The sequence below is a fragment of the Sylvia atricapilla genome, chromosome 3 (genome assembly GCF_009819655.1).
Source record: "Sylvia atricapilla isolate bSylAtr1 chromosome 3, bSylAtr1.pri, whole genome shotgun sequence".
In the NCBI taxonomy this organism is placed as follows: Eukaryota; Metazoa; Chordata; class Aves; order Passeriformes; family Sylviidae; genus Sylvia; species Sylvia atricapilla.
The window spans coordinates 74,522,807-74,550,306 of NC_089142.1; the positions used below are offsets into that span (position 1 = coordinate 74,522,807).

Here is a 27,500-nt window from a genome sequence, read left to right on the forward strand (position 1 = left end):
AGTAAGAATGTAAATAAAGAGGCTGTAAGACACTTTGGTTTGTGCCCTTTTTTTTTTTTTTTTTTTTTTTTTTTCTCCTTTTTTTTTTTTATTTCTTTTTTCCCTAGAAAGGCGAAACAAACAAAGAAGTTATTCTGGGATTTATGCAGCCAGTAAGTAATAAGATTATAGAAATACATTCAAGGCAAATGGGTGCGTGTGTGCAAGCACACCAGCATGTATTTCCTTTAAGGAGCTGTGCCTGTCTTCAGTCTCAAGCGCTGCCAGTTTGGCTTTCTGCTTCAGAAAGCCAAATATCAGGGGGAAGTGGATTTGTCATACCAGCTAAAATACTGTCTGCCTCTTGGACAGCTCACAAGTGACACCACTGTGGTGATGATTGGTGAAAAAACAACAGTCTGGCATGCTTTTTATTCAGTGCTGCCTTGCTGCCCCTTTCTAGCGAGGCAACCACAGGAAATCCACAGGAAATCCTACCTTCCTAGAAAAATATCCTGCTTCCTCCTAAGGGTGCATGGATCAGCCAGCTCAACTGGACTGTGGGCACATGGAAAGAGAATAATCTTTTGTAGGAAGTGGCTCAAGCTTTGGCCTTTGAGACACTGAAAACCACAGTGGACAGAAAACCACCTGGTTGGTCTGATCAAGTGTCAATGAAGTTTTGGGCAGGACTGTTGGACTAGATGACCCCAGTAGCCTCTTCTAACCAACGGTTTTTTTATTTTGATAATCACAAAATCGAGCATGTTTTTTTCTGTCTTCAAAATCCTGTGCTCTTCTAGTAAACATTGCTAGGCCTTGTATTTGGTTGCATTTTCTGTAAATGATCTCTTTTTCCCCCTGAGCTTTTAATTAAAGATGCTTATAATTAAAGTACTGTTTTTATTGCATGTTATAAATTATTTATGCTATTCTGTGGGAGTGCAGGAAATTTTTAAGCATTCTTCCAGCAAGCTGAATTTTCATCATTTTAATACTTTCAGTGTATTCCTGGAACTGAACATGTTTCATGAACCTAAAGAGGTTATATTAAATTTAGTAATACAATGAGAAATATGCTCAGGGTTGTAGGTCTTTGACTTTGATGAGTAATATGAATGGGCAAATTGAAACTCACTCATCATTTAAATTGCAGATGTAGCTGAAAGTGACTTCATGGTTCAGGCTGGAATACAAAATAATTGAAAAAAATTATATGTCTAATATCAGAAAGTTACACTATTTCGCACTGCAGTCAAAGTCAGAAAAATGAGAAGAGAGATCTTGGCAGTTCTGTACTTAGAAATCCTTTAAATCTCTCTGTGAAAACTGTTCATTGGTTTCAAGCATTTCCGTTCAGGCAAACCTGAAACTGTAGGAATTAGGATCAGAAAAAGGAGTTGCTCTGAGATGATGATTATTTTCCATGATTGTGGTAGCTTAAATGAACTACAGGAAACTTTCCAAACCACGAAGAGGATGTGGTCCACTCTTCCAAAGTTTGTGAGTGTAAAGAGACAGGGTAGGGAAGAGAGGGGATGAAACTACAATATAGAAAGCAGTCTGGGTAATGCAAGCCATGTATCTGACAAATTACAGCTAGTAGAAAGTGACAGCAATTTTTCTGGAGGAGAAGAAAATCAAATTTATTCTTATTTAGTACAGAATGTGTTTTGGCCAAATGTTTCGGGAGTTTTATGCGTTTTTATTTTTAGGATATTATTTCTATTTTCTCAGCATTAATTTTTAAAAGTGGGAAATAAATGTTATTTTTCTGGGTCTTATAAGGATTTTTTGGGAGAAGAATGGAAAATCGCAGGGAAAAACAAAATGTTTCAAACATAAAAATGTTTGTGAGATTCCAGTTATTTCTGCTGGGTGCAGAAGTGTTCAAGCTTATTTCTAAATGAGTACATGCCTTCAAACTGAGAGATGAAAAAAAAAGAAAGGTTTGTACTGAAAATCTTTACTTTTGTTGTGGAGAAGTTAGAACAAGTAGTTTAAAAGAAACCAAACCCAAACAAACCAAAAAGCTCAAATATAGGGATACAAAACACTAAAGAAATAAAAGGGTGTGTAAGTATTATCTTTCCTTACCTATGTGTCCTTGAGAAGCAGGTTCTTTCTTCCAGGTTTCTTTTCAGCTCAGTGACTTTCTGGGTTGCTGCATACTCTGTGTAGTCCCTCTGGGTCTCACATGACCCAGTTGCTCTCTTTTTAGAGGAACATGCCAAAATGACATGAAACAAACAACTGAAACTAATGCCATATGTCACAGCTTGCAAGATGAAGGTCTTGGTTCAACTGGTGTCTTTGAGGAATGGGCATCTATTGACAGAGGAAAGATTTTAACAAACACCTGGACAAATCCAAAGCACATCAAACTAATTCTTGCATGCAACAAAGTGTGTTAGTCTTCTCCCACCACCACCTCATTTTCCATATAATCATTAATTTGTTTTCTATTTGAATGTTTACCAGTAGTAACTTTCCAGTTTTTGAGGTAAATAGGAAAAGGCTCTTTAACAATGTCTTTTCTTTGTTGCCTACTCATTAGAAGAATTGCTGCTTAAGACTAAGGAAGCTTTTTAAGATTGACTTAAATGATGATTTGAGGGGAAGCTGCTAAAGTATGTGGAGAGAAGTGTGATGGAGCCTCTCTAGCACAAATTTGAGTACATGCCACTCTGCTAGCAAGGTCTCTGATGGGCACAGCAAGCTCTGCAGTGTATTTTTGGCTTCAGCTTTTATAATCTGTCTTTATCTCGTCATATCTTGCTCAATAAACACAAGTACTAGGTCTGGATGTCCTGACAGTTACCCTCCCAAGCTGGTAACAGGCACGTGGAATATTTAGACAAGCATTTGTTTCTCTTTTCAAAATTTTCTACATGACTGTAGCATCACAGAAGATGAGATTTTAATGAACAGTGTGTTTCCTTAGGATAACGGCTCTGATATGGGGGTTTGTTGTGTTTTTTTTTTGTTTTTCCCTTTGCAGGAAGAAGGTATCGTGAAGGAAATAGACATCAGTCATCATGTCAAGGAAGGTTTTGAAAAAGCAGATCCTTCTCAGTTTGAACTGTTGAAAGTATTAGGACAAGGTTCATATGGAAAGGTAATTTTTATTGTCATCTAATCACCCAGAACTACACTGAAAATATTGTGTCTTTTTCTCTGAGTTCATTTACACTGCTGACATTGTCCAAATGTAAACTACATTGTAAAGGCAGGTAAGGAAAGCCCTTCTATCTTCATTTTAGTAACACTGCAGTCTTTTAGCTGGATTCCTGCATATGAACCAATTTAGGAAGCAGCACCTATGGCTCTGGACCTGGACTAATGAGCACAAGTGATGGTTAGTAAGCATCGCTGTTTATAAACACTGATAAACAATATTTATGGAGTCTGACCTATGCACCAGGGAGGTGAGTGTATCAGTGCTACTTAGTTAGAGGAGTAAATAGGAGCATTCAAAGACTTCAAGAAGTTAGCTGCACAATTTCCACTGAGGCCAATCTCAAGCACATTTCCAAGTCCCAGACTTCTGTTTAGTTTACACTCAGAGGCCTTGAAAGGTCCTGGAGATAAACCCCAGTGCAGAACACAAAAATCATTACTGCAAGAGCGTGGGGGGAAAAAAAGCCCAACCCTGCCTATATGACCACAAGCTAATTTGTGGAGAAAAAACATTCTCCACATATCTTAAGACAAAGGATTTTCTTAGTTCCAAAGACAGTTCTTCAGCAGGGCATGTTGGTTGGAAATGAGAACAGGAAGGAAAGATGGAGAGAAAGAAGGAAGAGTCAATTCAGCCTCGAAGTCTTTCTGTGGTTTAAATAAGACATTTGAAACCTTTGGAACAGTGAACCTAGTTAAAACTAGATATTGAAGTCCTTATATTGTCCTGTGGAGTTTTAAAAGCATATTTTCCAATCAGAACCTTTAGTTCTGTTCCTAAAGGAAGCTATATTAAGAGTATGTATCAGCTTCCTGGTTCTTCTATAATTATATTGATAATTAAATCTATTAGAAGTTCCCTGAGATAAGAGAGATCAGGAAAGTTGACATTCAATACCAAGTCTAGAACACAAGAATTTCTTCAGAGCACAGTGTATTTAAGTTTTAAATATTAAATGAATATGAAAAAGCCAACAGCTCAAAATTAGTTTTACTATAGGACTCGGTGTAAGAAGGAGAAGAACAACAAAAAGAAACATCTTTGATAAAAGTAACAGAGGCAGAATAGTCCATTTTCGTATATAGGCCATAAAGATTTTAGAAATGGTTTGCTGGTTATCTTAGATTGTATTGATGTGTTTTCAGTACAGTTTGAGTTGGCCTTCTAGCCTTAAGCATTTTATAAGCAAAATGCCTGGTCTCTGCAACCACTTCCTAAAAGAAAGTGATTTCTGGGGCATTGGAATGTGTGTGGACAATGTCTGGAGCTGCATGTAATTACAAATCACTTTTCATATCTTATGTGAGAAACATCAAGAAACCCCCTGGAGCAGCAAAGGCATGGGGAAGAGAGGTCAGCTCTGTGTTTCTTATTCAGTCCCCAAGCACCTACATTTTCATCACCTTGGTATTTGAGCTAATGATTCAAATCCATGTGCCTGGAGATGCAAACCATTAAGTTTTCAAGTTGTCCAGCCAAGGCCTAAATAATTTCTTGCAGGATTAGAGAAGATGTCTTTGGTGTCAGAGGGAGTGCCCTCAACACTTTTGAGATGCAGAGCACTTGCTTAGCTTTATCTATCAGGTTTTGGCTAATGCACCAATTGCTCCAGCGAAGGGAGTTTTGCTAGTTCAGGTGTTTATAACCTGAGGCATTTGCCAACATATCAAACTAGAAAATTCAAACTCATGCTCAGCCACATGCTATTCTGACAAACTGGTATAGTCCAGCTAATACAACCTGTCAAGTAAGCACTCCAGGGCTACTTGGTGGTTTCAAGAATGATGTGTAGCATTACATTTAAGAATAATCAGAGAGGTGACATCATGACATACAATGCTCTTTCCTTTGTTCTGTTCCTTTCTGGTTTGGTGGTTATTTTGATGTCCTCTGAAACCAGTGTTCTTGACTCATTCCTTTTGAAGGGAATGCAGACAAGTGCCCTATCCCATGCCACAGTGAGCAGCTGACTGATGACTGGTAATGTAAATTGATAATTTTGCTTATTACAGCAATGTGGGTATTACAAGATTTGCAAGATTATATGGCAGACAAGATATTTCTAGAACTGCAGCCTAGTATTTCTGCAGATACAGTATGCTGTGCTGTTTTATGTGCAGTGCTGCTGAAAACCATTATCTTAAGGGTTTGGGGTTTTGTTTTTTTAGGGTAAAGAGCCCATAAATGATTTTTAAAGAAAAATAATACAGCTGAAAATCTAGTGTCTGGACAATATGGCTTTTGACTTTCTCCTCCTTTTCAATGTAATACAAAACTTCATTTTTTTACTTGACCTGGACAGAAAAATACCCCAACTTTTCTCTGTAAACTTCTAAATGAATTGACTTCCTGTTAATGCTGGAGCAGCTGAGCTTAATTTATCATGAATAACAACAAAAGCCACTTCAGAAAGTCTTACGTGTACCTGTTGCATCCAGATTTCATCATTTTTTCGTGCAGTTGTGGGCACTGGAGGTATTTGTGTGTTCAGCAGAGTAGGAAGCAGGAGCTGGGAGCAGGCAACGTGTGCCCCAGCTTGGCTGGTCAGGGCAGCCTGAGGAACTGTGCAAATCTCCTGTGCACAGGAAACATCCTGAGAAGGAGAGTCCCACCAAAACCCTATCAGGTCATGTTGTAGAAGTGTTGCAGCTGTGATGCTGTCAGATGTAAGAATCCTGATGATGTTGTTCAGAGAGAATTGAGAATTTACCTTGCTCTCCCCACCCCCAGCTTTTGTACCTGCTTGATAAATGTTATTCTCATTCCCACAAACCTTTCATCAAATGGGTTTGAGAAAATCTAATCCGTTTACAGGTCGGGGGTTTTTAGGAGGAAGAGTCTTTCAGCTTGCAAAAATTGTGCCAGAAACATACTTCCTCTTTCCTTATTTTTTGGATTTTTATATTTTAGGTGGACACAGTTAATAAAGCTGCATGGTTCCCAGACAGGCAATTAATAAAATAATTGCCATGGAATTTTTAATCCAAATAGACATTTGTTAGTTAGTTAATTTCACCTAGCCTTTTTTAATCTGTATATTAATGAATATATGGGACTGCATGAATGTGGAACTATATTTTTATTTCTACATTTGGCTTTACTTCAGCTTCTGTCCAGTAACATAAGTGCTGAAATAAAAAACAGAGACACTGTTGCCTGGTACTTCTTACCTCAGCAGACAGAGTGTGTCCTGGGAACCAGCTGAAAGGCTTGTTTATTTTATTTCCAATTATTAAAACACTGAAAGTCTTTTAAAGACCAAACTTAACCACTGATCCCATTGTTCACTACCCTTCCAGTGCTCAGATGCACTGAGGGCAGATAAGAAGTATTTGCATGTAGTACAAAAAAAAAATAAATACAAGTTTAGCGACAAATTTTATTTAAATGAAAATTTTACACTGTCAGAAGATGAAGTATAGACTATAAGAAGAAAAACTGGCTTTTTCATAATAACAAGAGATTTTCAGCTGTATGGACTTTCTGCTTCAGCTGCATTTTAGGCAAGTTGCTATTCATGACTTATGGCATGAATGGCACCAAATTGATTTTTTCTTTTAATATAATTGATGGCAATAATTTTAAGACACTGCACATTCCTAGACACAAATGAGATATCATTTCTTTTCATGTAAAGCTGGTCAGAATATGAAGAGATATGTGCACACTGTTTCTAACTTTTCACCCATCTTTAACTGAATGTATGAGGTCAATTAATAAGGCTGAAAAATTTTTTTTGAGGTGGTAAAGGCTTAAAACTGAGAATTTCCAGAGTTAGCTCAACCAATTGCAGGTGAAATAGATATGAAATGCTTTCAGCTAGTAATTTTCATTAGATTTCCTGAACCAAAGTATCTGCTCTCCTATTGAATGCAGTAAGTCTTGTAAGAAGAAATTCAGTACTCACCTGTACAAAATATTTGCTTTTTACAGGTATTTCTAGTCAGGAAGATAAAAGGATCTGATGCAGGCCAGCTTTATGCCATGAAGGTACTTAAGAAGGCAACTCTGAAAGGTAAGGATTTGGGACAGTGGCTGCAGTCTCTATTTCTGAGCTACATAGTAATTTGGTTTTCTTGCTATTTTTACATTGTTGCTGCCTTGCAGTGTATGAATGCATAAATATATCTCTGCCATCCTCCAAAATTCTGCCTCACTGTAGGTGAATGTTCTAAAAAGAACTTAAACACAAATATGTTACCTATACAGCGTGAGAGCAGGAAAACAGGGGTTTGCAGCTTCCCAGCTGTATGCTTTCGTTATTTTCTTGGTGTTATTTTTAGGACTTCTATTTGTTATATATTAATTTGTATTGAAGTGTCACTATCTTTCTGTGGCTGAAGTAAATCAGGATATTGCTGCAGTAAAACCTGGCTCCTACTGGGCAGAATGGCCTTCCCAGCTGGTGCTTCTCACTATGTGCCTGAAAATCCATGGGAACAAGTTTTCAAGTGTGAGGAGTCGTTCTGACACTGTTTAGATCACGCTGCTTCCTAGCTCATGGGCTGTGGGAGGCTAGGGCCAAATGACTGATGTTTAAAGCTGGTCATTCTGTTCTGATGCCACTGCCTGCAGAGTGGCAAAAAAGAAATTCATAGTCAAGCCCAGGACTGAAAAGCAAAGAGAGTAAGTTCAGTCTCAGTTGAAGTCCTTTCTGGTTGCTCCTCCTCAGAGTAAAGAGGATGCAATCATCTCCTTGTTTCCCCAACTTAGCACGGTTCTGATCTTTCCCTCAAAAGCCTGACACTTCTTGCAGATAAAGAGGAGAGCATTAATTTTTTCTGGAGCAGATATTTTGCTTTATCTTGGACAGTGTGGGTTTGTGCAATGCAGTGTGGTGTCTAATCCTCTGTCCTAACTCAAAGAATAATCATTAAGTGACCAGACAGTTCTGACCACTTAAAAATCCAGATTTCTTTAGCGTGCCTTGCTTTGGGGAACCAAAATATGAATAAAGCTACCAGTAATTGCAAGGTAGAGCTACTGCAGGTGGTGCCAGGCAGAGCCAGCACCTCCTTTGAGTACTGGTTAAAATGGGGAGCAGGCACACCAGACTGTGAGAGTCCTTTCCCCTAAGAAAGCCTTTTTAGGGAAACATGAGTTTGAGGCACTGCCGGCGTGCTTGTCTTTTTGTTTGGAATCTAGACGAGAATGTTTGTTCTAGCAAAGAGCCCAGTGTAAATAAACACTTAAACAGTACTGGACATAAGACATGCCAAGTAATAGGTCAGGCCTGTGTATATCACGTGTATGGCAGAGTGATTCTCCGACTACTTAACCAGGAGCAGGACCAAATTGAGCTGAACTCAACTGCTAGAGTCTTCCCCACTGGGGAGCATCACCTTCTGATGGTGTCTGAGCAAGGTCTGTGTAACCCCTCAGACATCAGGATGTACCAGAAACCTATTCCTGTTTCTTTGGAAAAGACAAACGTGTTTTTTTTTTTATCCAAAGGAAAAACTGGGTGTTCCCTCTTTTCCTATATAAATCTGAGGAGCGTTTAGCAAGAAGAGCTTTGGTAAGGGGGACTGGTTTTTTTGCATCCTCAAACACTTTATTGTTACTTAATTTTTGATGGTGAAATATGTAACATTAGATTCCACTGTAAAAGAAACAACCTTTATTGTGGCAGTATTTCAGGAATCAAAATTTAGGTTGCAATTTTAAAGTACCCAAAGTGTTCTGTCAAGTTTCTATTCTGTCAGAAACAATAGCGTCTTTGCAGATCTGTCGCAGTTTTTCATAGCAGAGAAAGGCTATTTTTTGTCTTCTCAAGTGTGGAGTCACAAGATCCAAAAAATTGAGGCTACTTTTTGATTTTGGTGAATTGCATTTCTCTCCTGTTCAGACTAGTTACCCCTCTGACTGCTAGCTCTGGTTTTCCCATTAATCTCAAGATAACCAGCACAGGAGCAGGAGCTAATTTGTCCACACCAGTTTCTACAAATAAGTTAAAATTGACAGCTGTTTACCTTGAAGTGTAAAAACAGACAGAATCCCATTGGCAACAGGGTGAGTGAGACAAGCAACAAGGATTGCTGTCAGTAAGCTTCCATGTAACCTTTGGTGCAGAGATAGTATTTCTGACAGCTTAATTTCATCTTTTAAGTGAGAGTGCTGAATTATTGCTGACTACACACACTCAAAAAGTCTGGAAGTCACCTCAGTGTGAAGTGTTTATTACCCTGTCAAGCAATGGGAGCAAAGCTACAGGTACATGTTAGCACTGTGTTCAGCATTTGCTGACAAAAGGGGTGCTATAAGACCAATTTCTGAGTGGTTTTGCTTTCTGACCTGCACTCTGAACAAGTACCACATGGAGCAGCAAAGTCAGAGCTCTCTTTGCCAATTCCATTGACAATGGTCAGACAGCCCTAAATGTTATAGAAGTACTTTTCTATGATGAAACAAATCTACGAATCGTGTAAATGGAGAAGTCAAAAAGAAAATAGAAGAAGATGGGATAGCAAAGCTGATTTCTTTCCTGGATTAGTCTGAAGAAATAAAAGCTGGATAAGTAAGAGGCCTTCAGGAGTGATTGAACTTGCTCTGAAGAACAACCCTAGTAGGTCCTGATGAGGGATTTCCTATCCTGGGAGCCTGACTGTGGCTATGCCTGGCTGGTAATGTTTAGGAACAAGCAGAAGTACAAAATTGTGCTCTCTCCAGTGAGCCTGCTGCCTCCTGCCGCTTTCCAGGGTAGTTGCCTCTTGTTAGCATGATCCCAACTTCATCAACAGCAAAGGTTAGTGTAAGAAGGGTACAGCAAGCAGCTGCAGAATTCTTCAAGCGTTTACAGTTTAGAAATGGTTTTTGATACAAAAGAGACTTTGTAGATCAATCACATATGTGGATTTGAGCTTGAAAAAGATCTGCTAATCAGCAGGACAACTCCTGCTGTGAAGGGAATATTAGGCTCCAGAGAATTGAAGTTTAGACTGTGAAAGTTTGCAGAGGCACATGCTGTACACATGAATATTTGTGAAAATCAAATTAATCTTGAATTTATGAAGGTTTATTTTAACCATAGGGTATATCTGAATAAGCACCTGTAATAGCATGCATCCTTGAAAGGGAAAAAGCCACTGTTGCTTTTTCTTGTAAATGAGAGCATCACATAAGTTTCTTTCCTTTCTGCCTCATTTCCTTTTTTTTGGGAGCTTGGGGATGTCTGATTTTAATGAATAAAGCTTTCTGAAGAAACTAGATAAGTGTTTCATTGTAATTATTAACCTTGGAAAATCTCATTCAAAATGTTTAAGGACATTGTGTGTGTTAGGTGCCAGATATGGAATACATCAGATTTTAGGCTGCATATATGTGTAACTATAACTTATCTCTCTTTTGAATGTTTTATATCAAATTACACTACCTTAATAGCTGCCTTTGCAAATATAAACCCTTTTGGGGGTATCTAGGTGCTCAGAGATATTTAGGCATTTAAATGCATTCCAGGAGTGAGACTTTTGCCCTCCAGAATATCATTAATTAGTACTTATAAAATACCATCTTAAAATGTTGCTTTCCTGTCTTTGTTATACTCTGCTTTTTCTTTAAAATCAGTTTTAGATAAAACCTCGAATAAAGTTGTTCTGTATGTTTAAACACTTACAGAGCTGTATCAGTGAGCATCTACTGCCCATCCTGAATACATTGTACATCTGAGGGAACCAGAAATAAAGCAGGGAATGTTTATTCTGTGTATATGTGTGTCTGGTATTCACCAGCAAAGCTGGAACACAGGGACTGAGCAAGCTGATTGTTCTGATTCATTCAGTATTTCTCTTGAGGTGTCTCAGGCTCCATCAGCTTTACTGAATGTGCTTCAGAATTCCATGATCAAGAGTTGTTTAGATTGGTTACAGTGTAAGCCTCATTAAACACCCATGAAATGCCCATAAATCCCCAGCAGGTTGCTATGCTGGAATGTAAGGAAGCTTGAAAATCAAAGACCCATTCCTCCAAGAGACATGCAATCTCAGAGAAAGTGGCATGAAGCCATAATTCACTGACATAATGCCCATGAACTTTATAAATATTGCAGTGATGATGTAGCAAGGGTTATGTGACGGATCATGAGGATGCAGTTTGTATCTGCCCATCTGGCTGGAAATGGGGTGTGTAAGTGTTGGCACTGGAAGCCATTTGACCCTGAGAATGCAATCTACCTTTTTGTGCTTATGGGGTTTAGAAATGATAATCTCTTTTGTCAAAACCTCTGAAGTGCTTTGCAGCTTATGATCCCCTCAGTTTAAGCCAGCAGGCTCAGGGGTTTGCTGATGTGTGGTGGTTATAGGTGCAGTAAGCTGTGAGAGCAGCTTTAGTGACTCCCAGAGAGCTTGGATGTTCTCAGGAATGTAGGATCGATACTATCAATTGCATCCAAAATTGAGCAACTAACTTAGATATTACCAGGTGAAGTGTGATTTCTGTCTAAACCACTGATAAAACTGTAGTAGTGGTTTCCCTGACTGGACGCCAACCAAAGTGGCTTCTTCAGGTTTCCTCTGTATGTGTCTCAGTTTCCCTGTAACGAATGTGTTTAGATGTCAGGTACAGAAGTGTAGTTGTTTGCCTCTGGTTTGAAATGAATAAAACATCAACAAAATGAGAAACTGTAGACAATTTAACCCTATAAAGACTGAGAAACAGTCATCACCTCAGGTAAAACTAGCTCTGTTGTGCCAAGGTTTTCAAGATTCTTTTTCTATTTTTTTACAGTCCTTGTGTTGGTTGAGAGGCCCTGGTACTCATCCAGGTTCACCATTTAAATTTTGGTTTATTATCTTTTCTTAAAGTATTCTGCTATATTTTTTTATATCTTCTTGGGCCTCTTATTACCTGCTTCCAAAAACTTTACTAGGGAAGTCTTGTCCACAGGACAGTCCAGACCCCACAGCAGAGGTACGCTTGCCTTGCAGTTTGGAGGAAAGGTTTTTGCTCTGCATCCTCAGAACTGCTGCTTATGCATGGATTCTTTAGTCTGAAAATTGTAACCCTCCAAACGTCAGGGCTCTGAGCTCAGAAAAACACAAACATTGTTGGACCTGGAAGTGCCCTTAAAGATCCAGCTGAGACACAGACTCACCCCTCTCCGCAAAAAGGCATACGCTAATTTTTCAGTCTCAGAAGGAAGTAGCAACTTCTGTGCGCACAAACACAAAATCCCTTGATTTCTCTGTATATTTCCCAGTGGCTCTAAAATGTAAAGATAGCTCAGTGAGTATGTGCTGAACCAGACAGCAATGCTCTTGGGTCACCTGCTGGACCTGTCCCGCTCACGTACATGTTTTGTGTGGGCCAGGAGTCAAGAAGTGCTACAGAACGTGCCAACCTTCCTCACAGTTTAGGAGCAGATTGGATTTAGTAGCTGTCATCTGAGGAAGCAGACCTTTCTTTCCTCTGTGGGAGTTTTGAAAATGAAACCAAGTTCTTCAACAACCAGTGCTTAGGGGTCACCTTTGGGCTGTGTTTTTACAGTGCCTTTGCAAATTTACTTACATCAAACACCTCTTCCTCCCTCCCCTAAAAAAGTCAGTTTGCCTAGGGCTTGCTTTCTGAAGGAAGAAAGAGTACAGTATGTAAGAGAAGGCTCACTAAGGCGGATTCTAATGGGCTGGGGAGAATAATGTGTATTTGTGTATTATAAAGGAAAATGAACTGTGTTTAGGCTACTCATTGTGTGTCAGTAAATATTATAGCAAGTCCTAGCCTGAATATACAGCAGACTGGACAGGTCAATTAAAAAAAAAGCATTGCTGGAAGTTTGTTTCCATAGCATTTGCTAAAGTGTTCAATGAGCTTGTAGCTTCTGGTTTAGATAGTACTCTTCAGTGACTCTGTACAGTGTTTGGATTCAGATTTGGACGAGAAGGGAAAAGTTTTGCCTATAAATATAAACTGAACATGCATCACTTAAAGATTTTATTATCTGTTTTATTCAAACCATGTGGGAGTTTGCATTGTATGAAGTCCTGATTAAATTATAGTGTCTTCACAATGCCAAGTGCATTGTGAAGATCCTGTTAGGAGGCAAAAAAAGTCCCACTGCTAAGGCTTTAAAGAAATGAACACTGAATGTTAAAAATGCTCTCTATTTTGTAGCAAGGGAACATTTTGGCTCATTTGTTTTTACACAAAAACCTGTGGTTCCTTATGGGGTTTTCCTAACTGCCAAAGAAAATTGAGCTTTCTCTTTGTGAAAATGTTGGCTCCTGAGTTCTACATAGGGTCCAGAGAGGGGCAACAAAGCTGGTGAAGGGTCTGGAGCACAAGTCCTAGGAGAAGCTGCTGAGGGAGCTGGGGATGTTTAGCCTGGAGAAAAGGAGGTTCAGGTATCACTCTCTACAACCACTTTAAAGGTAGTGAGGCCTCTTCTTCCTGGTAGCTCGGGACAGGATGAGAGGACATTGTCTTAATCTGCACTTGGGGAGGTTTAGGTTGGACATTAGGAAGAATTTCTTCGCAGGAAAACACTGGATGTGTCACTCAATGCCATGATCTGATTGACACGCTGATGTTCAGTCATCGGTTGGATTCCGTGATTGCAGAAGTCTTTTCCAACCTGTTTGGTTCTGTGATTCTATTAAAACTGCTGCTCACATTGCTGAACAGCTGGTTCTGTTGTCTGAAGCAGAGCAGAATCATTAGGTCTTTGCCTAAATATTGGTAAAATATAAAATCAACCTCCTTGTCTTTTTCCCTGTCATCCAAACAGATAGGATTTCAGGTAGGAGCACACACTCCTGTGCTTGTGATTTCTGCTGTAGGTAAATGCAGCAATATCGCCCAGTCCTTTCCTTTCCACACATTTCTTCCAGTGTAACTTTGCTGTTGCAATAATACCAAATTATGGCTCCCTGCAGAGTTGTGTGTGTTCACTTGGAAAGCAGCTTCAGACTCTTAGTATGCTGCGGCCTGAAACAGCTTTGTTTTATTCTCCCCAAAGAGCACACAGGACAGGACTCAGAAGCAAACTCCAGCTTTCTTCACGAGCAGTTCAGCAGCAGAAACTGTGGCACATGTCCTAGAACCCATCAGCATTGCTGCTTGGGTTTGACTGAGCTTTTGAAAGAATTCTTCCAATCATCTCCCTTTGCTGTGCCTTGGTTTGCCAAGCACAGTGATTTTGGAGCACACAGGGTTTCCTCCTGATGAAACTCACTCAGGAGCCCACCCAGTGCCCTCCAGCCTCTCCTGGCCATTCAGGTCATGGCCCCAAAGTGCAACATAAAGAGTGGAGCAACCTCAGGTCCCAGCACACACTGTTATTTTCCATAGATTGGAACCACTCTGCTTATTAGTGCACCCATAGGTTTAAGCCAAAGTTTCAGACTTTTCTGTGAAGACATTGAGTGCACCCATGTTTGTGTTTTTCACAAGGTATAGCACAAAGCTGTCTTAAATTTTTCCATCTTTTTGCTAGGTTAAGGTGCCCACACACTGGACTTCTAATGCTTGAGCAGTTCCATAGGCCTTAGCAGGATCTGAGAGTTGCATTATTCGGTTTTTCATGTAATGATTTTCTAGACAGAACAAAGGTGATTCAAATCTGAAGTCACAGGAAGAAAGCACTGTGAAAACCTGCTGGTTTCTTGGGCAGAAAATATATGTTCTTTGCCTGTGAAAAAATATATAAGTTTGTTCTAAATGTTGAGTCACTCTTCTGTCAGTGAAATACAGAAAGAATGACTTTTTTAAGTACAAGAACCTGCAGCAACTCATGCAGGTTGACTTTGAATTTGCCCCCTGGCTATTCCAGACAGTAAAGGAATAGTAGCTGGTTTGGTTGGTTTGTTTGTTGTTTTTTTTTTTTTTTTTTTTTTTTTTTTTTCTTCAGGAATGAGTAGTTCATTATACTTACAACCTTTCTGATAGTAGAAAGCAATTTCTCAAATCATCTTATAATTTTCAGTCAATTTGCCATTTACCTCTTTAAAGTTTCAATTGCTCTGTGTACTTGTTGTGGTGAATAAGCAGCAATGGAGACACTTGAAACTGCAGCTCTTGTAGGTACCACTATTAAAAGGTTTTCAGACCCAAACTCATTCTTCAAACTCTCCATCACAGACTTGATCAAGAGTTTCAGTAAAGTTTGATTTCCATTGGACTATTCTTTTTATCGTATTTACTGCATTGTATATCTAATGACAGATATTTACAGTTACTCCCAAACTGGTTATTGTTTTACAGAAAAGATCACATTTGATATTTTTTATTGTTGAGTAGCAGATTGCTGTTAATTGTTTTTGCTGTGGATTCAGGAATGGAAAGACTACATGGACAGTTGTTCTGAAGCCACAAGTGAAATATTTATCCTGTTTGAAAATGTGATCCGGTTTATCTGTAGAAAAGGTTTTTTTACCTGGAAAGAACTGGGAGATGCAATGGCCTTTGAGAGTCCTCGCACCCCTCATCAGCACTAGCTGGAAAGCAGAGAGAGGAGAGAAACACACAGCTTAGTTTAATTGGAACAGATCTGTGAAGACTGACATGGAGCTTCAGCTAAGAGAATGAGTCCAAGATGAGACTGTCACTGCTGGCCATGTACAGTGCTCTGCCTGGTCCACGAACCTGGGATTGAGGACCATCTGGACTTCAGGGCAATCACAGAGGCTCAGTGGTTCTGCTTTGGAAGCAGGCCTCGTGTTGTTGCCTGGATCTGTGCCAGGTAAACACACTGGTGTGGCACTCTGAGTGCCTCACATTGCTACTTCAGGCATCATCTGGAAGGCACCTGAAGAAGTCCTATGGCCCACCCCTGACATAGTGGGGTATAGTGCTGCTTTTGTGTCATTCCTCACAGATGTTTGTCTAACTCATTCTTAGACTGTCTCTATCAGTGTATTGTTACAAAATGCTTCCTAGCATCTGTCCAGTGTCTGCCTTGCCACAGCTGAAGCTGTTAATTCATCTCCTCTCTCTCAAGCAGTTTCCTCTTTACAGTTTCCTTCCCCATCTTGCAGTTTGCTATGTTCAGCTTCCATCTCCTGTAGGCTGAGTATCTTTCATGTTCCTTTTCTTCTTCAGTGTTTGTTTTTCCTAGATACTCATTTTGGAAGATTTAGCTGTATACTAGGTAAGTCAGAGGGGACGTTATCTGCTCCGGCTGCATGTCCTGCCATTCAGGTCCTCAGTGAGTGCTTTGTTATGACAGAGCAGAGGTACTCCTGCTCTGCCACAAAGATCATTGAAAATTCTGGGAGTGTGATTAAACTGGTAGAAATGTTTTGCTTCAGAAACAGCAGAGTGGTCAGGCTGTCAAGATGTTTGCTCCTTTGGAGGGTCCCATTCAAAGAAAGTTCCTAGAAAAAGGCAGCCCTTGGGTAGATGGATTCGTAAATGGTGTTATTCTTAGGGTGTGCTGTGCAAGGCCGGGAGTAGTTCTTGATAATCCTGATGGGTCCCTTCTGACTCAGCATATTCTGTGAGTCCATGATGCTGTGAGGATTTCTGAAGGGTGGTTGCCTGCAGCTGTCAACCTCCACACTCCTTCTCCCATGTGTTTAGTTCAAGAATTAAGTGCGTTATCAGTGGACAGGATGTTCCCAGGCTAGTCAGGCCTTACCAGTGACAACAAAACACTGGTCACTGTTTTACCTTCCATGCTGCCCTTTTTTTTCTCCGTCTGGCTGGTGTCCTATGAGCCAAATGGAAATCTTCATGTGAAAGCCTACTTTTCTGGTTTTCTTTTCCCTTAATCTTGAGGCTTGAAGTTTTTTGTGCCTTGTTTTTCTTGTCCTGTCTTAAAGTAGCTTTGTGAGCTTTGTGTTTGCTTGCAATGCTTCTAATTTTAAGAAACCCACTGCCAGAAGAGAGAAGCTGTTGCTGCCAACTCACCATGTCAGCTGTGCAGCATGTGAATGAACCTCTGGAAGTCTTTTAATCCTGCCTGACGTCCAAGAGCTTGCTGTTGGTACCACAAGGCTGCAAATTACAGGAAGAGAAAAACTGCTCTTTCGGCAGATATAGTCTCAGATGCTCTTAGTTTTCCTCTCCTTTGAATTATGTCACGTAGTCTGTTCTTTCATGGCAGGCTTTGTCTGGTACGGGAGCTGGTACCTCAGTTTAGGAATTACAAGACTAGCTGTGCATACATTTCTGCTGCCAGCCTGCTTCATGAACACAAACCAGCTACCCTTAGTGCTGTTCCTCTGCTCAATCTGTAATGCCAACTCAATTATGCCAGCCTGCTCTTCACAGTGCTTACTGTACTTTGGAGGAGTAACAGTCAGATATAAATGGAGATGTTATTAACACTCCTTCTTACTGAAAGTGCAATCTATTGCATTATGGAATTTAATAGCTAAAGATTCCAAATGAAGAAATTGTTAGGAAATGTGTCTTCTGTTTAATGGATTCATTATTTGAAATAGTCCGAACTATGAATCAACTCTGCTTTTGAATAAATTTATAGCTGTAGTGGAAAGCTAAATTGAAAATACAATAGCTAAAAAATCCCTGGGATTTTTAACCTCCCTGATGGACTCTGCAAGCCTTTGGCTGTGGTACAAATCCATTATCTATATGACAGGCATTTTTTTTGTTCTGTTCACTGAATAAGTTTCACCATTTGTAACAGCCAGGATAATTGCCATTTAACCAAGTTCAGCTGCCTGCAACTGCAGTGCATTTGTAGTTGGTTGGAAACCAGCCTCATAAACATCCTCTGGGAGTTGCATCCAACTGCTTCTATTGGTTCCCATAACACAGCAGAAAAATCTTACTTCCTTTCAAGCATGAGGACAGACTAACAGTGAGGTCATTGCTGTCACTTGATGCCATTTTAAGTCAGGGTGACAGCAGAGGACAGTGGTCAGTTGCACTGGTGGTGGTTTTCCTCACAGCACTGCAGTTGGAGCTCTTGTAGACTTTCCCCAAACAGCTGGCCAGGTGTTCTGTTCACATCTGCTCCTGGAGGTGTGCTAGCACTTAGCTGGCTCTCCATAAGAGTTAGATGGCACAATGTGGGAGACTACCATCTGGGATTTGTTTCTACAGAAGCAAAATTATTCTCTGTTTTCCCATTCTTCATTTAGGTCATACATGTCAGTCTCGGCTTCCTTGTGGCTGTGGTGTTTGCTCCAAGATGAAGCAATCAGCATCAATGACAGCCTCCTCTTTCTGTTTCCTCTACAGCATTTTCTATCTGCGTGCGGTAGTAATTGACACACTCAAAAGGTTTCCACGGCACAGTAATTTAACTGACATTTTCTCAGCAGCAGTAGATTATTTTTGTAAATTTGGGCAAAGCCTGAGTTGTTCAGACAATGGTACCGTGTCCCTTGTCATCTTTCAGATCTGTGTTTGGGCTGTGACATAGTTGCCATTGAGTGGGAATTGTCTTCATCAACATTGTAAACTCAGAATTGACTTCTCTGCTGAAGGAGAGCCTACATTTCCTCTTTTGCTGTTTCACATACATATTTCTATTTATATTCCTTTCTTTCTTTTTATTTTGATAAATAAATCTTTGTCCTACATTTTGATATCCTTTAAATATTTATCTTCTACATAGGTTTTGTCAAGGCTTGTCTGTTCAAATTTGGTTTTGTTATGGATATAGTAAGCTCTGCAATGTAAAATGTCAGTGTGATACAGCTAAGTACTGTCTTGATCTTTGTTTATTATTATAAGAAAGAAATACTTGCAAATGTACATTTAGAAGTACTGTTTTGTATTTTTATTTTTAACATGGTGTTTCCAGCACAAAGCGAGCAACTCCCAAAGCAAAGTTCTGAGGAAGCCTGAAAGTTTGCACTGAGTGTGTGAGGAGTATGACTTGCTAGCAGTCATTGGAAGGACTATCACAGGGCCGGGTGATAGAGGGGCTGCATTACCCCTCAGACTTACTCACAGCTATCACCCCCAGGGTAACAGCCTTATAGATCAACGATTCTTGATAAGGTTATCTGAGACGACAGAATTAAAAGCACTGCATGGAAACTAAACTCCCCGTGGTTATTCACAGGGTTTTCAAGTTCACTTCCAATATGAATATTTTTGGTTTCTGATTTCTTTTTTTTTTTTCATTTTGGTGGAATGTTCTGATATAATGCTATGGTCATTAATCCTGCTGTAAATACTGTGTTTCAGACAGCCTGAACAGTTGTGCATAATAATGAAATCTAGATTTTTTTTTTTTTTTAAGATGTCCTTTATTGAGGTGGAGTCACTGCAGCAAAGCAGCACTTAGTGAAAAATGCAGTCTCATTCCCCTGCCGTCAGGGCAGGCTGGTTTCTTGCTAAATAGGTATTTAACTTTTTCTGTTCAGTTTTGTTTTAAAATGTATCAGTAAGGAGGTTCCAATCCCAAGCCATTGCTCTGCTCTGTAGGGGTTCATGCAGTTACAGTTTGCCCAACATTGCCTATGTTTCTTCTTTTTCTGTTTCACTTACCTCCTCCTATTTATATTAATTTCTTTCCTTTTATTTTGACAAATAAGTCTTCTTTTTCCTCTGTGTTTATGTCCTTTAAATATTTATCTGCTCTCCTCCTGTCTCCCTGTAGTCATTGCTCAGTGCCATTTATGTTTAGCTTTTGGCAGTTACTCAATAACATAGGGAAAAGAAACAAGATTTCCTTTTCTGTTAGGTATTCTTTCAGAGCTCCAGCAGCTACATATATTTTTAGAGCTGTATATAGGGGCTGAGATGTAGATGGTGAGATCCTATTAATGTCAACAGCGGTTTTACTATTGACTGTTTTAGGGCCATGATTTCACCCAGAAACTCTCTGAACTTAGTCATATCTTCCACAACACTCCCTATACGGTAGTAGAGTCCAGGCTGCAAATCAATTCAAAATTGTTTGAGGACTGTGTTTCTCTTCTCAAAGGAGAAAACAATAAATCAGCCTTTGTTGTTGTTGTTGCTGTCTGTGTGACCAAGGCTTGCTGATTTCAAAGCTTTAATGAGCATGTTGATAACAGCAAAAAAACCAGGCTTTTTCTTATGCTCTAATTTAGGAAATGACCTTGCCTTGACTTCACACCCTGCTTGCTGGTGGGACTGGAGGCTTCTTCAGTGACAGACATACGTCTTTTTCTTGCCATGAAAAGCATAATTAAAAACGCTTTTTCATTTTTATGAGGCAAGCATATCAGCAGAGCTATATTAAGTATGTCTGCCTCACGTCAGGTCCTGGGCAAAGCAGAGGTTTGTTTTGTCTGAATGTTAACATGAAATGCCACCATTTAAATTCTAAATTCCTGTTTGTTTTGTGTGCGGTAGGATGGAGAGCTGGGTTACAGGTAACCTGATAAACCTCATCCTGTGTGGTTTACAAATAGAATCTGTTGCAGGGCTTCATATCTCCTTAAATGAAGTGTGCCCTCAGTGCTGGATGATATGCCACTATCCCAGCTTCCTCAGTGGTGCCTTAAATATACTAGTTATTTGTTTCAGAAACCAAAATTTTTGCAATTCAGTAACTGAAACACTCATCCAAAAAAATTTTGTTAGAACAAGTCAGATTGGACTGGCTCTGTGTTTACCACATCCAGGCAGCCTAATGGAAGGAGTGTTTAGAGTGAGAAATCAGCAAAGTGCAGTTGTGGTCAGGACAGCTGAAGGGAGAATGTTAACATTTGCCTTCTGTCCTCTGGCCAAATCCTTCCAAACTCTCTTCTGAGAAATGAACCTCTCACTGGCCAGCCACTGCCTCACGTTACCTGTGTCTGACTTAAGGTGGTAAACTCTAAGTAGGACAATCACAAAAACTTCCCTTCATAACTTTGTATGTTTACCCTAAACCTGGTTCTGTTTTAAAACTTCCTGGTGGGTTTTTTAATTACTCCATCTTCTGAATTTATGTTACAACTAATAAAGAAAAAATGAGTTTCTTGTATAGTGTCTATCCACAGGAACAGGAGAGTCGAGGGAAATTTTGCTTGACAAAATATCAGTATTAAGCATTTCAGCAGAATTCTTTGGTTTGATTGTGTACCTTTTTAAACAATATTTTATAGTTATACATTATAATTAGAGTTAAGAAAGAGGAGATTAAAAAAATAAAATAAAAACCTTAACAAAGAGTACTTTGATGCAGCCAAAATAATTTTTCTTAATTTAATTTTGGCAAGCCTTGCCAAATTTAGGCTATCTGTGTCAGTTTAGAGAACAAAAACCCACAGCAAAAACATCTTTGAGAATATTCAAAATTGCAAGTTTCAAGCGGGTCTACAGAAAACATTTACTAGGATTACTTCAGCCTATGGCTAAAGCATCCCAGTACATACATTCTATACAGAGAGGAAATACCACATTTCCTCTCCTTCCAGGAATTCTCACTTAATATTTTATAAAAGATTATCAGTCTCATCCCAAAACATCTGAACTGGACCAGGCAGAAGGTTTCATACCATGCCATTAAACAAAATAGCAGAGGCTCATATAAATAACAGAAGAGAAGGGGCTTGGGTGGGCTTTGAATCACTCTCACACGGGCACTTTGCCCGGAGTTGGTGTGCCAAGAACTCCCTGGGGAGATCCTGGGCCACCCTCACCCCCTTTCAGCTCTGCTAGGCTTTGCAAGCGAATTAGTAGTTGCTCAAAGGTCCTGAAGGAGGGGTAATGCCCCTTTCAGTACAACTGGCTTTTTAGACCTGGAGAGACTGAATAAAGAGGACAATTTTTTTTCCTGTGGAAGGCTGGCATGAGAGGGAATATCTTTGTATTTTCGCCCCTGGGCCAGTGTTCACTCTTCATACTTTTCAATCATAAAAGCTGTATTTTTGCCTTTGATGATGTGCTGCAGAAAGTATTTGTGGTGAATACCAAAGCACAGGCAGCTTTCACACTTACAGAGTAAGGTGATGCACCACCTTTATGCAGCTCTCCCTGTAAAACCCACCAAACAGGTGTGTTTTCAGGGCAAAGAGCAGCAGTGCTTGATTAAACCATGCTGGGCCTCAGGCTGAAAAGGCAAGCAGCAAAACCCATTACCTTGAGAGACCCAGCAGTTCCTGGACGTCTGGATCATCTCCACCTCAAGCAGGACAAGAAAAAAATAACTTCTTAATTGCTTCTGTTGGCTTAGCAACATCTCCATAGCAAAACACAAGGCAAGCACTCATTTGATACTGGAATGCTCCATGGATAGGAAATAGGAATCTTGGTGCTGCTTCTTCTTTGCAGCTGCATCAAGTTAGCCAGCACTGCAGCAGGGCAGGAACTGCAAGGGGAAAAAAGAGTCTCCCAGGAGATATGAGAGAAGTTTGATGGAAAGAGTTAGTTCCTCTTAAGACTGTATTTCAGAGGAGGACTGAGGACTCTATGTCCTGGTCATCTTTGTGTCATTGGTTTCTTGCATGCTGGCACATTTGAAATACCTGTTTTATGTGGGGAGAAAAGGCCAACTGTCTCATACAAATTTTAAACAACTTTTCTTTGTTGCAAAACTGTATGAAACCAGTTTCTTCCTTCAGTTCATCATAATTTCCAGAGTTGCTGATGAATAGTGTTTACTGGGACCTCTGAATTCTAAGGCCAGCCTTATTAATTTGTCATTTTGAAATTATGCCTATTCCTAGAGCATAGGTAATTATTGCCTGTCAGTAAGAGTTAGTAATGAAATTGTTATTGCCTGCAATAATAGTAATAATAATTAAAAATAGTTATAAGTCCCACTTCAGTACAACTGAAGCAAATTAAGTATAGGAGTGTGTTACACTCAAATTCAAGAAACAAATTGATTATTTCACAGAATATCACATCGATTAAGGTAAAGAAGTTTAAATCAAACATATGATTTTCATGAAAAGAAAAATAAGTTCCTGGTGCAACTCTGCAGAGGTGTTGAAGACTGTCAGTTTTGCACAAGTTGTGAACAGATGTATTTCCAGCTGTAGGTTTTGGATTTTTAGAGGAAATTCCCTTCTAGCAGATGGCAGCTTTCTTTTCTCTTCATGAAGCTGTTTATTGAGTCTGGTTTTAATGAATTTAGTTAGAACTGATTTATGCAGTCATGAGGGGTGTAATTCTGACTTTGCTGGTGATGTGCATCACCATAGGATTTGGCTTATTGGATACCATTTCACATCCGCAGCTCAGAGACCTTGGTGGGGAACGGTTCCACCTGGGAGTTATGCATAAGCACATCTGTGGATATTCAGTGGTTCAGTTCTGCTTAAAAACACACAAAAATTGAAATTTCACCTCTGCGTAAGGACGCGAGATTTATGTGATTGTTTGGCTGATCTGTCAGTCAGTATTTCTCTAATGATGGGGTTGAGCCCAACACCTAATTTCAGCCAGAAATCTAAAACACAATCTCCTGCAGTGTCTGTGGATTTTTTTGGTCAAGTAGAGAGATCCAAGTTGGTGTCCCAGAGAGGAAACAGCAGAAGTTGCAGCTGCCAGAGGCTCCATGGGGTAGGAAGGAGGCGACTGTGCAGCCCCTCAGCTCACCAGGCTGCTCCTTGCTGGCAAGGCTATGAGGAAAACATGAGAAGGGCTCAAGTTACTGCTCTGGGGATTTGTTTTCAGCTGAGTTTGTATGTCCTAGAACCTATGTTTGCTCCTGACAAGTCCCACGTGATTTTTTTTTTTTTTTTTTCTGTAGCATCAGACTTCATCAATCTGTTCTTTAATTCTCTTCGTTGGAAAATTGAGCAGAGGTACTTCAGAGGGATATTGCGAGATTTAATTAACTTTTACAAACAGAGGGAATAATGAATAGGTGATAAAGACTATAAATGGAAGTTCAATACTGGAGTGTAGTACTGATTTAGAGACATCTGTCATTCTGAATCTCAACACTGAAGCATCAAGGCTACTTTAAAATACAACAAACAGAGGCAACTCTTTGATTTTTTTAAAGCCAAATGTGTTTTCATGTAAAAGTAAAAAAAAAAAAAAAAAAAAAATGAGGAGGATAAAACGACCTCCCCCAGACCCTGGCCTCCTAAAACCCAGTCTGCATTCTTATTGATTTTTCAGACTGCCCTTCTACAAAGGAGTGTCTCCTGGTCTGTAGATCTGGTTTTTTCTACCTTTGCTGTAGAATCATAGGGCTGAGTGGTAAAGGTATGGTAAAATGGCTCTTTCCTCATCTCTAAAAGGTTCCATATTTTGGGCCACAGAGGGTCTTTCTTCCAGAAAAATGACCTTCACAGAAGGATATGCATTTCAGAAAAAAAGCATATGAAGTACCTATGTGAATTCCCTATGCTTCTACATCTAGTGTGTCAACAGGATGCTTTTCTGATTTTTATTTGTCTTATAATAATGCTCCGCTGATGAAGGCACAACACAAAAGGCTGCTCTTCAGAGGATTTGAGTGTAGTACTGTGTGGAACAAAATCACAGTAAAACAAATAGTATTTCCAAGCAGAACCATTGAAGTGAGACTATGATCAGTTTTAAAAAGCCTCTGTTTCTCCATATCTCAGGTAATTAGGCACTGCACACACACATATTTGTCTTCTGGACATAGGCAACGTGGATTTGAATTTAGAATTTAGCTCTCTACTTTTGCCTACAACAGACAATATTAAAAACAGATTAAAATAACAGCAATAGAATTGAAAAGGATGTTGCAGAGTTTTATGTACATACTCTATTTTCATTACTTTTTTTCTGTTCCCGTGCTATGTGGAGAATTTGAAATTGAGTTGCAAGTTCCTAAGCCTGAGTCCTATTTTGCATTTGTTCCACTTGAGGCAAAGTGCGGAGTGTTAAATAAGTGAGGAGGATAACAGATGAAATTTAAAGCCATCATTTTGTTCACTGATTTATTTCTCCTGTTGTGATACTTTTTGATGCTGGTTTAACTAAGTTAACTTAGTTTGTAGCTCCCCTTATTCTTGCTTTATTAATTAATTAATGTTCCACTCCTAATTAAGCAGTGACATTTCTTATTGAAAGGGCATTTTGAAAGGTAGAAATGAGGAAATAATTTATAATAAATAATGTTTTTTACCAAACATCTCTGGGCAGATTGCTAAATCTTTGACTTAATTTGTGTATTTCCTGCATGCATCTTCCTGCAGAAGCAGCTTTCTTTAAGTGGCAGATGATTTTGTCACACATGCTGGGGGATTTCTCTCTCTGATGTTTCAGGTCAGGGGACTCAGAAGCACTTTGGTCAAAATGGACAAAAAACCATTGAGAAATAGTCACTAAGACAGCAAACTGATCATCCAACAACCCATTCCTAGTTTAAAAAAAATAAACTTTCAAACATCGATTTCAAGACATCAAGAAGACAGTTTCCCAAATCACTGGGGAAAGATTGACCCACTCATAGAGCAACCAAATCGCCAGGTGCTGTCCTGAGCCACCTCCAGAGGACTGTGGGGAGGGACCAGGCTGCTCAATGCAGTCAGGAGATATTCACACTGGGGCTTTGCTGTTTATCACGTTTGCTTTGCAGCCCAGTGCTCTTGGCCAAGACAGTCCATTAAGATGTCTCTAATATGCCCTGTCTTGCTGGATCTTTCTCTACTGAAGATTTTGAAGAGGGAAGCTGTAAGTGGAAAATGGTATCTGCCATGAGAGTGCTAATTTAGAGCATCCATACCCTGACAGGATCCAGCTGGCCCCAAGGGAAGCACTTGGGGCCCATCTGGGGCACCAGGGAGTTCTCAGCCCAGGGAGCAGGGCAGAGCCATCCCACTGCCATGCACCCTCTTTAGTTGCCCTTGTCACCAAATGGTGCCTGAGGGGTCCTGGGCTGGCCCAGGCCGTGTGAGGACAGCAGTGCTCAGTGACAATGTGTGGTGCTGCTGAGCCTCCAGCTTCACAAGCCTGGTTTCTGCTCCCGAAAGACAGGGTTTCAAAAGGAAATGTAGCCCCATAATGCAGCAGCTGTAGGTTCAGAGTGGTTACAGGGCCATGACTGGAGCCTGAGATGTCTTCTGTGGTGACTTCACCTTCTCTTTGAGTCTGGTGTGCCTCTTGTTGCATGTGGGGAGAAGGGTGACTTGTGTGGTTACAGGTCCACACTCGGTTTTCACCACAGCAGCAAGCAGGGCATGGGGCTTTGGCAAAGCACTGGGCTACACAGCTGGGCCTTTCCCTGTAGAGAGGTTAAAATGAGGAGGATGTGCTGCTGTTCTGACAGCCTGTTCTCACAACTGTGCAGTGCAAATGCAGGTAGGCGCCTCCTTAGGCTGCCTAACCAAGCTTAATGGGAAACGTCCCATGTAGAGTGTCCAGCAATGCCCACCTGTCCAACACGAATTCCCACCTGGGATCCTTGCTGGTGGACAGCACAAGAAATAGTCTGTCTTCACATAGGTTAATAATTTTGTGAGTGTATGCTGTGTGATTTTTAGTTGAGGGATGAGATTGTGATTCTGCAATTCCCTTTGTTTTGAATTTATCTACGAGGTATCTTAGGCTGAATGAGCTAGTAAAGCTTATCTTGTTTTTGGCCTAAGTAAAGCATCAAAATAGCAAGAAATCCAAGAATATCACCAGTGCTGTTTAAGGTTTTCAGATCAGCTGGTTTGGATCTATATCTGTACATCAGTTTTTGAAGTACAGCAATAGACGGGGGTTTTGCTGTGGTATGTTCCTTAGTTGGGTGCTGAGAGTACTCAGCTTCTGAGCAGCTCCACAACACTTGCCTGCAATGATAGAGTGACTGAGATCTTTGCTACCTAAAATAGTTTCATAATATCTCTTGTAGATGCTTTCATCTGAAAAGCATATCGGCATTGTGAAGAGAAAGAAGAAAATGTCAATACTTTCGATAAAATAGTGATTGACTCAAAAGTGCATCTTTAGGATCAAGATTTGATAACATGAGGACTTGAATCCTCCTCAGTGTCTGAATATTCTGCCAAATGGCTTTGGTGTGAAATCTTCAGCATAAGCTTTGTTTAGCTTGAACTCAGCTCACCTCTGAAATTATGATCAACCACAAAAAGTATTTTTCCCACTGCTATCACACAATAATGTTATCTCTACACATAAAAATAATTAGCTGCTATTTTTACTTGGAATTTTTCTTTATTAGTGGTTGTTTGGGTGGTGGTTTATTGGAAGTTTTAAATATTGTATATATTATATAGCACTTCCAGAAAGTGCTATTTGGTGATACATCATAAACACTGCTAGCATCAGCAAAATACAATAAATTAATTTGAGCAAGATTAATCTGGCTTGCTCTGGGACTGGTACATTCTGTTTCATCTTTAATGAAGTAAAGTAATTAATTTTATGTCATTTTCATTTTCACTTTAACATTCTCTTCTGTGAAGTGTCTTTGCCCTCTTGTTTGTAATACTGTGGTCATTTTAGCTAGGGTATTTCTCTATTGGGAAAGACACAGAGCCTTCTTGGAGAACTTGCTGCACAGACCAGACTGTCAGAAGTAAAGGACACTGGAGTG

General features: G+C 39.9%; 1 protein-coding gene across 1 annotated transcript in view; it reads left to right on the forward strand.

Annotated features, from left to right (window-relative positions):
* RPS6KA2 (ribosomal protein S6 kinase A2) overlaps window positions 1-27,500 on the forward strand; it is a 155,391-nt gene that overhangs the window by 59,813 nt on the left and 68,078 nt on the right. The window contains exons 2-3 of the mRNA XM_066315833.1: window positions 2,981-3,097; window positions 7,094-7,175. Of these exons, the coding sequence (XP_066171930.1) occupies window positions 2,981-3,097; window positions 7,094-7,175 (199 nt within the window). The remainder of the gene's footprint in view (window positions 1-2,980; window positions 3,098-7,093; window positions 7,176-27,500) is intronic.